Source organism: Setaria viridis, chromosome 5 (assembly GCF_005286985.2).
Source record: "Setaria viridis chromosome 5, Setaria_viridis_v4.0, whole genome shotgun sequence".
Taxonomy (NCBI): Eukaryota; Viridiplantae; Streptophyta; class Magnoliopsida; order Poales; family Poaceae; genus Setaria; species Setaria viridis.
In genome coordinates this window covers 3763569-3776887 of record NC_048267.2, presented here as the reverse complement: position 1 = coordinate 3776887, position 13319 = coordinate 3763569, and the positions used below count along the sequence as shown (strand labels likewise).

At 46.4% G+C, this 13319-nt stretch overlaps 1 protein-coding gene across 2 annotated transcripts; it reads right to left on the bottom strand.

The window, feature by feature from the left end:
* Positions 1-3233: 3233 nt before the first annotated feature.
* On the bottom strand, positions 3234-9893 carry LOC117857073 (vacuolar lysine transporter YPQ1). 2 transcript variants are annotated; one of them, XM_034739555.2, is made up of 14 exons: positions 9717-9893; positions 8303-8551; positions 8127-8169; positions 7550-7576; positions 7369-7467; positions 6833-7023; positions 6404-6578; positions 6184-6303; positions 5917-6033; positions 5596-5616; positions 4711-4769; positions 4336-4426; positions 3950-4071; positions 3234-3595 (listed from the first exon to the last, which is right to left on the bottom strand). In XM_034739555.2, the coding sequence occupies exons 2-13, from the start codon at positions 8536-8538 to the stop codon at positions 3991-3993; spliced, it is 1260 nt and encodes a 419-aa protein (XP_034595446.1). In that variant the 5' UTR covers positions 8539-8551; positions 9717-9893; the 3' UTR covers positions 3234-3595; positions 3950-3990. The 2 variants fall into 2 exon arrangements, with proteins under 2 accessions (XP_034595446.1, XP_072149697.1); XM_072293596.1 differs by lacking the exon at positions 9717-9893 and adding an exon at positions 8943-9373.
* Between the last annotated feature and the right edge of the window lie 3426 nt (positions 9894-13319).

The following is a 13319-nucleotide window of genomic DNA, read 5'->3' as shown; positions in this document are numbered from 1 at the left end:
TGACGGCCTTGCTGTCGGCGAGGACGAGCTTGGCCTTGGCGGAGAGGTTGTCGGGCCCGAACGCATGCATTTCGGGTGCCCCGCCGATGACGGAGGACCCCACCTACCACACCTGGTTCACGCCTTCATCCCCTTGTGCAGCTGCAGCTTCCCATACACCCGGATCTTGTCGCCGCTGCCGCCAACGTTAGCGGCGAGCTCGGTGGCCGGGAACTCGAGCTAGGACGACGCGCCCAGCTCGCCCAGCTTGTAGCCTGAGATGTTGTATGTCTTCGTCCTGGCCCAGTTCATCATCGTCCGCAAGGCAAGCGCAAGTAGAGGAAGGGAAGGGGGGAAAGAGGAGAGACTGACATGTGGAACCATTCACAAAAGAGTAAAAATAGACTATTCACAACAAGTTCTCAGATTTCTGGAGCTGGAGCACTGCAACCAGCCAAACACGTACAACAACTTCATGTTTTTGCGTAGTTGCTGGAGCGAAGCAGTAAAAGGATGAAGTTGGTGGAGTGGAGCTGTACTTTTTGGAGTGGAGTGTTGCACCAATAACAGTTGTTGGCACCCAAAAGTGGCAGGTGTGGAAAAATCGGTCAGACCGGTCTCCCAAACCGGTCAGACCGGTTTGGTCAAAAGGTGAATTGGAATTCACCATTGCGTAGCTCTCGTCGAGATGATCAAAATACATATATATGGAACATCCGATTTGAAGTTCGGACGAGAGAGTTATGGCCTTGGGAAACTCTACACCCCGGGCGGACAGGTCAGACCGGTTTTCCAATCCGGTCAAACCGGTTTTAGGCTGAGTAAACCAAGTTAGAGTTATATTTTAGCACGAAATTTGTTAGGGTTTCGACTCCATCAGGGGTAAGACCTCCCCTTCCTATAAATACAAAGGGCCACGGCCGATTGAGTTAGATTCAATTGACAAAAATATATCAATCTACTATTTTTGCATCTTTTACTTTTTCCTCTTTGCCCTAGCTTTTCCAACCCCATCTTGCTGTTCTTCATTCATCTCTACGGCGTCTGAGGACGTTCTAGGTGGACTGCCGATCCTAGAACAACCCAAGGTGCGCCTGCCCTAACGGGGTCCCTCCCGGGCGAGCGTTCTTTGGTTTCCATCGTCGGGCATCACCGGCGAAACCGGTCTGACCGGTCACCCTAAACGGTCTGACCAACCCATGGAGAGGTGCTGCAAAGAGCACCTCTGTGCGCCGCACGTTCGTGTGTCGGAAAAAAAGCGTCAACAACACTGTTGGAGAAGTTCGTCACACCCGAATCCTAGGCTGCTACAACAGAGAGCACGTGCAACAGCATACACAGTGGGGGAGCTCGTCTTCCCCGACCCCGGCAACGGCTCCGATGAGGTTAGTGTTTGGGATTCCGTTTTGGAGTTGTGTTTGGGGGTTCACCAGAATCCGGCGGCCTTAGAAGAAATCTTTGGGTAGCAGGATGGCCCGGCGGTGGCGGTGGGCACGGGGGCGGCGAGGGCAAGGCGGCGGTGACACCGCGCGGTCGGGACGACGGTGGATATCCGCTTCGCTCACACGCCGTCTAGGATGCTTGGCGCCGGCGGCATTGACTCCATCGCCGAGGAGCCCCACCACGCGCGCGGCTCCGGGGGCCACCAATGGCGGCAGCGGCCCAAAGCTGGGCCAGGCGGCGCTCGGCTACGCGATCTTCGCTGAGGCCAGCGTTGTGCTCGCTGTCATGCGCCGGGCCTCCGCCACCCGCACGCCACGGCGGCCGACAACGACGCCGTCGAGCACCCGCTCGTCGCCTCCCTCCACGCGCTCTGCTGCCTTACCTTCTCCCCCGCCGCCTCCTCCCCGCCTGTTGTGCTGTGGCCCTTCCTCGACATCGTTTGCTCCAATGACGTCGACACCGCCGTCACCTCCACGAGGTCATGTCCCTCGAGGCTGGGGCCGAGCTCGCCGCCGAGGAGGCCGTGCTCATGAGGATGCTGCAGGCACTCCTCGCCTACCTCCGCGCCCCCACCGCCGCCCCCCTCGGGGAGCAATACGTCTGAACCACCGCCAACACCTACTTCCGTGTCGTCCACCAGGCCGCCAAGGGAAGGGATAAGGTGAGGGAAGCTCGGACATTTCGCTTCCCTGATCCACGCTCGCACAGTAAATTGGCACGCCACATCTGCAAAAAATTGGTAAAAATGTTGCTTCGATCCTGCGAGATGGCAACTAAAAGAGTGACGTCTGTAAGTTACAGACTAGCAAATAGACATCTTAAGAAGAGCAAATAGTTAAATATACGTAAGAATAGCAAATAGACATCTAGCAAATAGTTAAATATCATGGGAGTCTGTGTTTCATTTCAGCTTCCAGGGAAAAGAAAAGAGTCGATGCTGTGTTTTAGGGAAAAGAGAAGTAGTTGATGATGTCACGACTCACGAGGAACCTCTATACGGAATCAGACTCAAGGCATGTGTTTAGTTCTGGGGTCGAAGTGAGTTGGGTTAGAGCCGACCCACTTCGACCCATGTTTGATTGCAAATGAGTGTGGGTTGGAGCCAACCTTCATGGATATATTCCTTTCAGATTCGGGTTTATGTCATCCTAGCGAAACGAGGGACCGCTCTGACCCAATGAAACGGCGTGACACGTCGTCTCGCCTGCGCGCGGGAGGAGGCGCTGGCGCGCTCACCGCAGGGTCGTGGAGGTGCGCCGCCGGCCGAGGAGGAGTGCCGCCAGGCTGGGAGGAGTTGGGGCGGGGAGGTGCACCGCCAGGCCGGGAGGAGCCGGGGTGGGGAGGTGCACCGCCGGGCTGGGGCGGGGAGGTGTGCTGCCGGGCGGGGAGAAGCGCCGTGGGATGGTGCGTCGCGGGGTCGGGGAGGAGCGCCGCATGGCGGGAGGAAGCGGCCAGCAGTGCCTGGGAGAGAGGCGGCGCGCGGGAGGAGCCAGCAAGAGGGGGGGCGCACAGGTAGAAGAGGGGAAGGAGGAAAGAAAGAAAAAGAGGATGACAGGTGGGCCTCGCAGCTGATAGGTGGAGCCCATAACTAACGGTGTTAAAAGGACATTCATCCTAACCCTCTCAACCTCATCAACCAGGACTGGTCCAACCCATCCTTCTTCACCCCTTTCATCCAAACACGAGATGGGTCGACTTCAACCTACTTTTATCCAAACACGAGATGGGTTTGCTCCAACCCACAAAAATGGGTCAGCTTCCACCCAACCCACCTCATCCCAAAACCAATCACATCCAAGAGCCAAGCAGGCTGATAAAAAAACTTTCTTGATAAGAATCAACACATTGTTATCCGATGATACCGTCTCGAATACACATACTCTGCAACTGCAAGTTTACAGGGAAAAGTAGAAGCTACAAAACGAAAGAAAGCCAGTCGACATTCTGTACTGGCGTACTACATGCAACGAGACATTCTGAATTTCTGATATAGTAAGTACTACAAAGCAGAAGAATTGCCAGAAGCATTTCCACGTGATGCTCGCTCAGAGTCACCCTCCACGCACCAACTTCTGAAACAATACCCCAGAAAATGCCTTTTGAGTTCTTCCGTGTAACAAATGAACGCTAGCGCATCCCGGAAATGCTGGGCCACTGGCAGGTGCATTCAAGTCTGAAAAATGCAGAAATATGTTTCAAAAAAAATGCAGAAATGCAATGTTATAAGTTGCTGAATACGCATGTTCTATCTCCAGATAGAAGTTGGGCACTCGAAGATGACTGCGCTAGTTTTCAGGTTAGCCTTTTGAATTCAAGTACGCAGTCTTATCAGAATCCCTAAATAACCTGTTTAATGGACTGCAGACATCTATTCGATCCTGAGTCTTTTTATCCTGTTTAACAAGTTTTATTTGATCTTATATGCACCGTGACGAAAAATACAAGCAGCAGAAAACAGCAGATGCATAAAGGCTCCATCAAACAAGAACTGTAGCATATCAAATATTCATACCAACATATAATCTACCTTTTGCTCTGAAGAAGGAAAGGAATTTATCTTGCTGTTGATTAAGCTTTATCTGCATTGTCATGCTCATCTGAAGGCTCACTTTGTTTCCGGTAATGAAAATAAAGGAACTGAAGAATAATCTGTCAAGTACGGTTAAGGGGTTCTTCCTCAGTAGTACAGTTCAAATATTTAGTGCAGAATATAGATTTGTTCGCGTGACGTCCTTTTTCTTAAACAAGGATAGATATGAAAAAATGGCAGTCTATTACTTCGCAAAGGGCCAGTCATTTTCTGTAAGCCACATCCTTCACTCTCAAGCGTTGTTTTATATTTTTACTCACACTAAGATTAAAAGGTAGCTAGAAACAGCTTGATGCTCAGAGTAGAACAGGTGAAAAGGATACAAAAGAATCCAAGATGACGCATCCTCCAGCATCTACAAGCCAAGGCAGATTTGGTCTAAGTTTTGACCATTCCAGGCTATTTACAAGTATACTGCAACGCAAAAGAAGGAACGTCAGGACAGCAAAAACATGTCAGTAAGTTTCAAGATCAGAACAGAAGAGAATAGATTCTCATTTTCTTTACACTGAACTTCGAAAGGGCAGTAATAACTTTCGTGGACTGTTTATGACAGTAAGTTAATGTCCAACAAAATTACTTGAATGTGTTACATGACAAGTGCAACTGAGAATATTATATTCCACCATGTAGATCAGTCGGATACTATTAAAAAAAGGATTAATCTTTGAAATTTGGGTTCATGAATCATGAGTTACCTTCCTACATATGTCGAATTCCCTACTATAGCAAAGGTAAACATTAATGGATTGAGCCCCTGAACAAAGTTACAAGCTAAATTAGTTAACCATCATAGGACAAAAAAACATACCAACTGACCAAGCATAGCAGGTGACAGTTGGATAGATTTATATAACTTCATATTCTTAAAGAAATAAAATGTTCAAAATTTGGCTCTTGAATTTGAATAGTAATTGTACGAGTAGGTATGTTTAAGCAGCAGCAAAATGTTGCGCAAGAGGGTTATCATCCGGATCCATATAGCAATTGTGCAAGTAGGTACATTTAAGCAGCACCAAGAGAGTTATCATCTGGCTAGCATTAAATTAGTTATCAACAACTACTTCCTCCGTTCCAAATTATAAGTCGTTTTGACTTTTTTAGGTTCATAGATATTATTATGCACCTAGACATACACTATATCTAGATGACTAGATGCATAATAATATCTATGAACTTAGAAAAGCCAAAACGACGTATAATTTGGGACGGAGGGAGTAGGTAATTAAACCAATGGTTCTTTGCATTTTCGTTACAAACATATAATCTTCTGTATAAGGAAATAGTAGATAAATTACCATCTCCAAATATCAAAAAGGCTTGGAGCTAAAGATATCTACTTTGTGGTACGGCTTAACTTTCTTTTGCTGGTCACCTTTTTACCTAACTTTATATGGATGAATTTGTACACCTTTTTTATTGTCTCTAGGATGTACAAAGTGCTAGCAAAACCAATATTAGAAGAAAATGTTTATTATTTATATATTAGAAGTGCAAAATTACAAACAGCATAAGAAAAAATGGAGGTATCGCTTGCAGTAGCAACAAATTGGAGAATATTGATGGAGGTCAAGTAAACTTGCCTCCACGTGGCCTCTTTGCATCTGCAGGGTAGTAAACAAAGGTCAGAACATAGTGCAATTATTCCCACAGAGACCCCCGTAATTTTAACTAGAACAGACATATATTTATAACAGAAATTTAAGATGTACAGTAGAAATATGGGTGAATGAATGACCAAGATATCCTCACACTCTTTCCACCTTCCACCCATCATCCCACGAAAGCACTGAACTATAGCGACTATGTGGCCCAGCCATCCCCCGGTAATGTAGTACCGAAGATATATTCTCCATAAGGAAAGTTATAATAAGAAAAATGTTCAGTATTTTGTAGTGACTCACATTTAAAAAGATCTGGGGCAGCCGTCCACCCATATAGATTATTGCCATTGCCCAACCAAGAAAGCTTCCAATTTCGCTTCCAATGCCATGGCTGAGAGATGAATGTCCTTGAACATCCTGCAATGCATGAAAAAAATAGTAGTCGTGTTAATCATCATTTAAGTTACAGAACTTTTAAATCGGTAAATTACTTGGTGCAAAATTCTCTGGATATCAGATTCTCCCACAGCCCACAAGTCTGAAACTGGAGAGTAAGTATCAGCTCACCGTAAACAGTAAAAGCCTTCTTCCCACTGGTATGACAGTTCCACTTGGCACCTCCCTATGTGTGTTCCCAACTAAAAAGTGCAAGAGACACGTGCCCAACAGTAGACCCATCCATGGTACCTGAATTACATTGATAAACTCTTAACTAAATGACATCGATAAATGTGTTTGTAGCTCAAACCTCAGGACATAACATAAAGTTGGTTGTAGATTAACTTACCACTGAGAAGGCATTTTTCGTTCTTGAAGGTGGTGCAGATTGTGCTGTAGTGACCTCACCAATTAAAGGTTCCCTTTGTCCATTCGTTTGTGGAGGAGTCCTTGATGACAGGCGACTATTGCCCAACCATGTACCAGCAGTTGGCACTGGACTCCTTGATAAAGATCTAGCTGACCTGTAAAATTAACTTATAAAACTTAAATACTCCAGACCAGTTTGTGTCTGTTAGCATTTTTTTAAGTTGGCAAGCAATAGGAAAAATAGCACCATATAGCACAGTGGCCACTTAAAAGCATACTCCATTAGCCTAGCAGTACGATACAAGTAAAGAAAGCAAATAATGCATATAATACTGTTTGAAAAAGATGGAGAACAAAATTGCATAAAGGAAAAAAATATTGGAGAACATTAGTAGCTCAAGAATATTACACATAGTAGTAGTCTGAGGTGGGGCTGCTTGGAGCATGGTATTGTTCGGTAAATTCCGTATTAACAGGAATAGGTGAGCTTGGAATAGGAATTGTAGCATCTGATTGGTGGTTGTTTCCGGATGCCCCACCATCCTTGGCGCCCAAAAGCTTTTCACGTAATGAAGTATCCCCACGCTGATGCTTCTGAGGCTGAAAATCATGAGCATTCCCACAAGATGAGATAATTTATTTAGTAGACAGTAGAATTTAAAGGCCTGTGGCAATATCAAGTGAATATGGCCTAAAAACAAATGAATTTTCACATTTCAAGAATAACAAGACAACTGACAGCATATGAAGAGAACTAAGCTACTAAGCTATGGGGTCAGAGAATTTATGAATAAGTGAATCCAGAAGTACAAGGCATATGTGGTTGCAGTGTTACAATTAACAATTGTGACAGAGTGTTGCATTATTTTCCTAATATATGAAGAAACAAATGATCCATCTAAAGTGGACGAGGATATGATTCTCTACACAATTTTAAGTCATTACCTTGCTAGTTGCCCTGGATTTCTTGGCTTTAAGACGGTGGTAGATGTGGCTATAGTATACCGTCTGTCCTGTTAGGATCACAGTAGTTATTGTATACAGCTGCAATGCAAAAGCTAAGTTCAATCATTTGGCTGCAGGAATCAAAATAATGCAAGTCTAGAAACTTAGTATTATGCCTTACCAATGCCATGTAAAACTGGGTCGGCAGCTGCAACATAAATAAAATGAAAATATTAAAATTGACACATATTTCAAAAAACGAAGCTCTTATGTAATCTCATGGGTAAATTTCCTCTCATCAAACAGGAAAAGGTTGAATGTATAAATTCATAATAGAGCAACTTATTGGCAAAGCACCATCAGAGCAATAGATGCCACATATTGCAGGGATCACAACATATTATTTGGAACTTATCTTTTGCAGGCTAGATTGTCAATAAAGTGTCCCTACTTTATGGCTACAGTGTGCTTGTTCACAGATAATTGCAAATGTAATATCAAAACTTAATAACGCTGGTTCAGGCCTTCAGGGAATAATGCAGGCTGGCAGAAATGAGCGGAATAATCTCCATATATATGAATAACACCTCATTACACTGTACCAAATAATGTCATTATTATTAGTGAGAAGAAGGTACTCAATCAGAGGCAAAGCTATAATTCTTTACTTCAGATCCAAATTGTTAATGTCGTACAATATCGATGTGTCTAGTTATTGTTGAAAATGGCTCAGAAAAAGTAAAAGTAATGGATCTTACAGTAGCAGGTTCCAGGAAGCAGCCGATAAGGTTAAACATATCCCTGTACAATTATAGAAGAATAACAAGGAAAGTAAGACAAGGTATCGCGCATAACATTGGTGTACAACAACAATTATCATGAAGCACAATAATCACATCCAGGGAGCAGAAGACATGTGAAACAGCATACATACCCAACTATCCAGGTCATTAGAAATGCAACTGAGAGCCCCTCGGTTGACTTTTGTCTGTAATTTGTTATTATCTGCGGCACCTCAGCGACGCCCCAGCTGATGACACTGATCAGCCCAAGTGCAAGGGCAGCGCTGTCCTTCTGGCTGCACAAACAGTACTTTAGGTAGGTTCGGGCCCATTCTGCGCAGTGCCGGGACGAGGGGCAGCTTGGAGGTGTTCCACTAAAAACACCCATCTCTGCTCCAGACCTGAAGGATAAATTGCAGGAAAAAAATGTTGGATTGTGAACAGATGCTTCGTTGATTTGGTCAAGTACATCCTCCATCCCAAATTACTATTAATTTAATTTTGATTTTTCTAGATCCACCCAGATATAGATATCTGGATACGTAGTAAAAGTCATGTACCTGTAAAAGTCAAAACGAATAGTAATACTACTACCCTTTGCAGAGGGAACACTTTTTACTACTCTAAACGCCTAGAGAAATGCATTACAGTACTAATTTGTCTTTTAACTCGACAGAGGGAATGGACAAACGTTTCAGTTCAACCTTTTAAAAAAGGGAACAAAGGTAGTAGCGCAAATTACTGAGCAACGTGCTCAACAGAAATTATGAATAGAATAAACATAGAATATACCGTCTGCCAGCGAATCTCTCTCATGTTCCCGGAAAAAGAAGAGAGCTCCCCACGATCCACGTACAGAACTACAAACACAGAGGTGGACATAGAGCATGGTCCTTCCAAGGGTAAAACAGAACCTATACCTAAAAATATTGCATCCGGCGTCTGCAAGGATGCAGCAACACCGCGCATTTTGAATTTGAACCCTGCCAATCCTGTATGTAAAGCGGCCGGCCTAGTGGAGAGTAGTGGTCCTACTCCTAACTTATGCGTTCGTTCTGCAAACCACCCAATCAAACAGCTAAATGTCACGGACAAAATTCAAACTTGTTCTGTCGTCTTCCCTCTCCTCATTTTCCAGGCTTCAACCTAGGCACGGCAATGATTCGTTGAGTACGATAATAGTAATAATTTGCATCAAGAAATAGAACGCCACGCCTGAATACGAAAACCATGTGTGCGCCGTCCTGGCAACGAAGGAAGGAAGAGCATTCATCAACCAACTGGATTGTTTCCAAAAAACCTCCCAGATTTCGCGTGTTTTGAACACATCGTGGAGAGAGGAGGGGAAAAAAGAGAGAGATATTTCAAACTGAACGCACCCAGTCGGGATTAGCCGGGCAAGGCGTCAGCGTCACCGCCAACAACACAACCTGGAAAATCCCCCAATGCGGCAGAACCGACGAGTCAATCTCGCCGGCGGCGGCGGGTCGAAGAAATAGACATGCAGAAGGCAAAAACCTCGGCAAACGAAGAGGAACGAACGAGGACGAGGACGTCACGACGTACCGGGACGGGAAGGCGGAGCAGGGGAGGCAGGAGGAGGAGCTGGTGCCAGAGCGGCTTTCCTTACTCCGAGGAGGGGCAGTGGGGGGATGCAGCTAGGCTAGGGAGAAGAAGACGGGGCGGGGTCTCAGGTCTGGGAAGGGCGGAATCGAAGCCGAGACGGGGTCGCGATCTTTATTGCCCGCCGCTCGCCCCGCCACAGCCGCCGCTCTTGGCCTCCTCCTCCCCTACCTCGCGAGGCCCTTCTGTTTGGGCTGGTTGCGCCGCGTGGCTGCCGCTGGGCCTGGCCCCGCCCGCTCGGCGCGCTGTGGGACAGTCCCCCCGAGCCGCGCCGCTCGCCCGCGCTGGGCCACGTACGCGGCACGTAATCTCTGGGCGTGGCCCCGTTCCCGGGCGTCTTCGCGATGGGACTCGCTCGGGCGGATTTTGGTTGGCCGAGGCGCGCACGGCTCTGCCACCCGGTAGAAGAGAGGTTTGCTCTTGCATGCATGGACGGCCAGTTCAGACCCCATGCCGACTAGGACTACGTAGACAGGCCTTGCTACAGTATTACTGCAGCAGTACAATGCGTCGCAGACGGTTACGTACACGTGTTTGTGCACAAAGTACGCAACCTTATCCAACTTGCGACGATCTTTGAAATTGACGAAGTGCTGCCACCGAAACAAAAAGTGCCGGTTAAATCTAAAATAACTCCGTGAATCATACAGACATACACGTTCACATACGCGACGCACATTTATCCATATGAACACATGTACGCAACTATATCTCCGAAAGACTGAACCGACATGTTCATGAGATTGACGAAGTCACCACACACGTACACTCGTCCTTGTAAACACATGTACGCAACCCTACTCTATAAGTCTCCTAAGGACTGAGCCGTTAAATTTTCAAGATTGATAAAGTCATCACTACCACCTCGCTTTGGATAGACCAAACCCCTCTGAAATAAATTTATGAGAATGCAAACGTCCATGCTCAAACTTGGACAGATTCCACTGCCAAGAAATGGCGATAAGTCCAAAGTCACGCAGTCTCACAGCGATGTTGAAGAGACGGGCTCGATGTGGCGACCTGCGACTGCGAGCGAGACAAACGATCAGTGTCGGCTAGCTTAGTCTAGCCGGTGCCCCTAGTAGTTATCTCTCGGCCGCCGCCGCCGCAGTCAGCGAGCAAGTCTACTCTGCATTATGCACCGTCAGCATCAGGCCATCAGCACACAGCGTCGGCGTGGCGCAGCGTCGCAGCGGCCAACCGACGAGCTGGCGAACCGGCGGCACCCGGCGGGCGGCCGTACGGCTCGGGAAGCTGGCACATGGGCGCCGGAAGCTATAGGCTACGGAAGCCTGGAGTGGATGCATGCGGACGTCTCGGCGTGGGCTAGGGGCCTGTTCGGTCGCTCGCACGCTGGAAAAGATCCAAAGAACAATCCTAACAGATAGGCTTCCTGTTCCAGCCGCAGAAATTTGTGGCCCTCAAATGTACGTTAGCATATCACAAAAATCAGCATAGAACAAGTTATATAATTACTAATTCATATCAAAAAATTAGTATATTTAAAAATGAAGAGACTATGAAGTACTAACCCGTGGAAGCGTAGCAGTGGGACTTGAACCCTGGTACCCTACTCACCGTAAGGAAGGAAAAAGTTCTAATGGGCACTGATCACTTACGTTAAAAAAGGATCACGAATTAATTGAATCCGGCCGAGCGGAGTGGAACGACACGGTGTGCAAATAAATTGACAAAGCGTTTCTCGAGTTATCCGGTTCAAATGTCTTCTAATAATACTAAGTTCACTGAACATTAACCTACACCGGTAGAGAAACAACTTTTGATCCTTAAAAAAATCTCGGAACGAGTCGGATCAGGGACTAAAGAGGCATTAGTTTCGGATTTAAATTTCGTAGTCCGTCAAAGCACCTTTAGTCCCGGTTGGTGGCTCCAACCGAGACAACAATCTAGACAAAGTTGGAACTTTTAATCCCGGTTGGAGCCACCAAACGAGACTAAATCCACTGGCGACCTTTAATTCTGTCCGACTCTATCTCTCCCTTATCCTTATCTCGATCTGCTCCTCGATCCCTCCTCCCCGGCCTCCTCCTCCCTCTCCTCCCTTCCTCCCCGCTAGCCTGGTGAGGCGCGGCACATGCGAGCGAAACGCCACCATGTGCGGCCCGGTGCGACGCGGGCAGCCGGCGAGGAGTGCGAACGCGGGCGGCGGGCGGCATGGTGCATGCAGCCCGGCGAGGCCGCCACCGTGGCGCGGCGCGAGCGGCCCGGTGCGGCACGAAGCAGCCAGGCAAGCCACGGGCGGGTGAGATTAACGAGCGGTGAATGATTATTTGTTTGTGAATGATTCGTTTGTGATTTTTGCTGGTGAATCCACCGCGTGTTGTGAATCAAATCGAACTCATGTGTTATGAATAAGATCTTGTGCGAATTGATTGGTTGTGTGTTCTTACTTGTGTGATGGTCATTGTGAGATGAGCATGTTTCTTGCTTTTGATTTGATTGTCTTTATGGTGGAGTTGGAGCTCAAGGAGGTGGTACGGTGGTCGAGGCGGAGCTAAGGGGGTGGCGGGGTGAGCAGACTGGATGGGGGCAGTCTATTTTTTTTATTTTTTTAAATTTTTTTAGTCCCGGTTGATAATACCAACTGGGACTTAAAGAGATCTTTAATTTTTAGTCCCAATTGGATTTTCGAGACATATATATATGCGTCTTTCTAACCGAGATTAAAGTTCAGTTTTCCACCTATGCTAACTCAGCAAGCATCATCATTTGGCTTCCTGTTGCGGCCGCAGAAATTTGTGATTGCCAAATATTTGTTGAGGTTAGCGCAAAAATGAGCGTTACAGTTTTTCCCTCCCGTGAAGCAGGTGACTGTTTGAAAATCGCGAATATATATGCGGTCAATTTGTTTTATACATAATATCTTCATTTTAAAATATACGGACATTTAGCCATTTAGAACTAGCAGGCAGCTAGTTTAAAATGAACTTAAACTAGGTAGTTTGTCCTAAACGTCACATGTTTGAGAATAGAGATAGTAACATTTATTTTTTTTCTACATATTATATATTTAAAGATAAAATAGTATGAAATGCTAATCCATGGAAGAGCGTAGTAGCAGTGGAACTTGGACCCTACGCACCACGTAAGAAAAAGAAGGGTTTCTAATGGGCACTGATCACTCACGTTAAAAGGGCCACCAATTAAACCCCGCCACATGCGTGTGGAACGACAGGGTGTGCAAATTGACAAAGCAATTCTTGAGTTGCCAATGTCGTCGTCTAATAATATACGTGTTCACTGAACATAAACTCAGCCGGCATCATCATGCTCGTCCACCAAAAATAGCAGCACTAATGAGCTCATTTCTCATGTGTGGTGTTCTGTCTGTGCCGGCATGGTGGCCAAACACATCACCTTTTCCAACTCGCTTTGGACCTGCAATTTCGTCACTAGTGACCGAAAAGCAAAAGCTTTTACTAAAAGAAAAAGCTTGTAAAAGCTTTTGCTTTCATACCCTGCGATTTGACGGGGATCAAGATACGATACCGACAATTATGAGAAGTAAGAGTTCTTCAGGAAAAA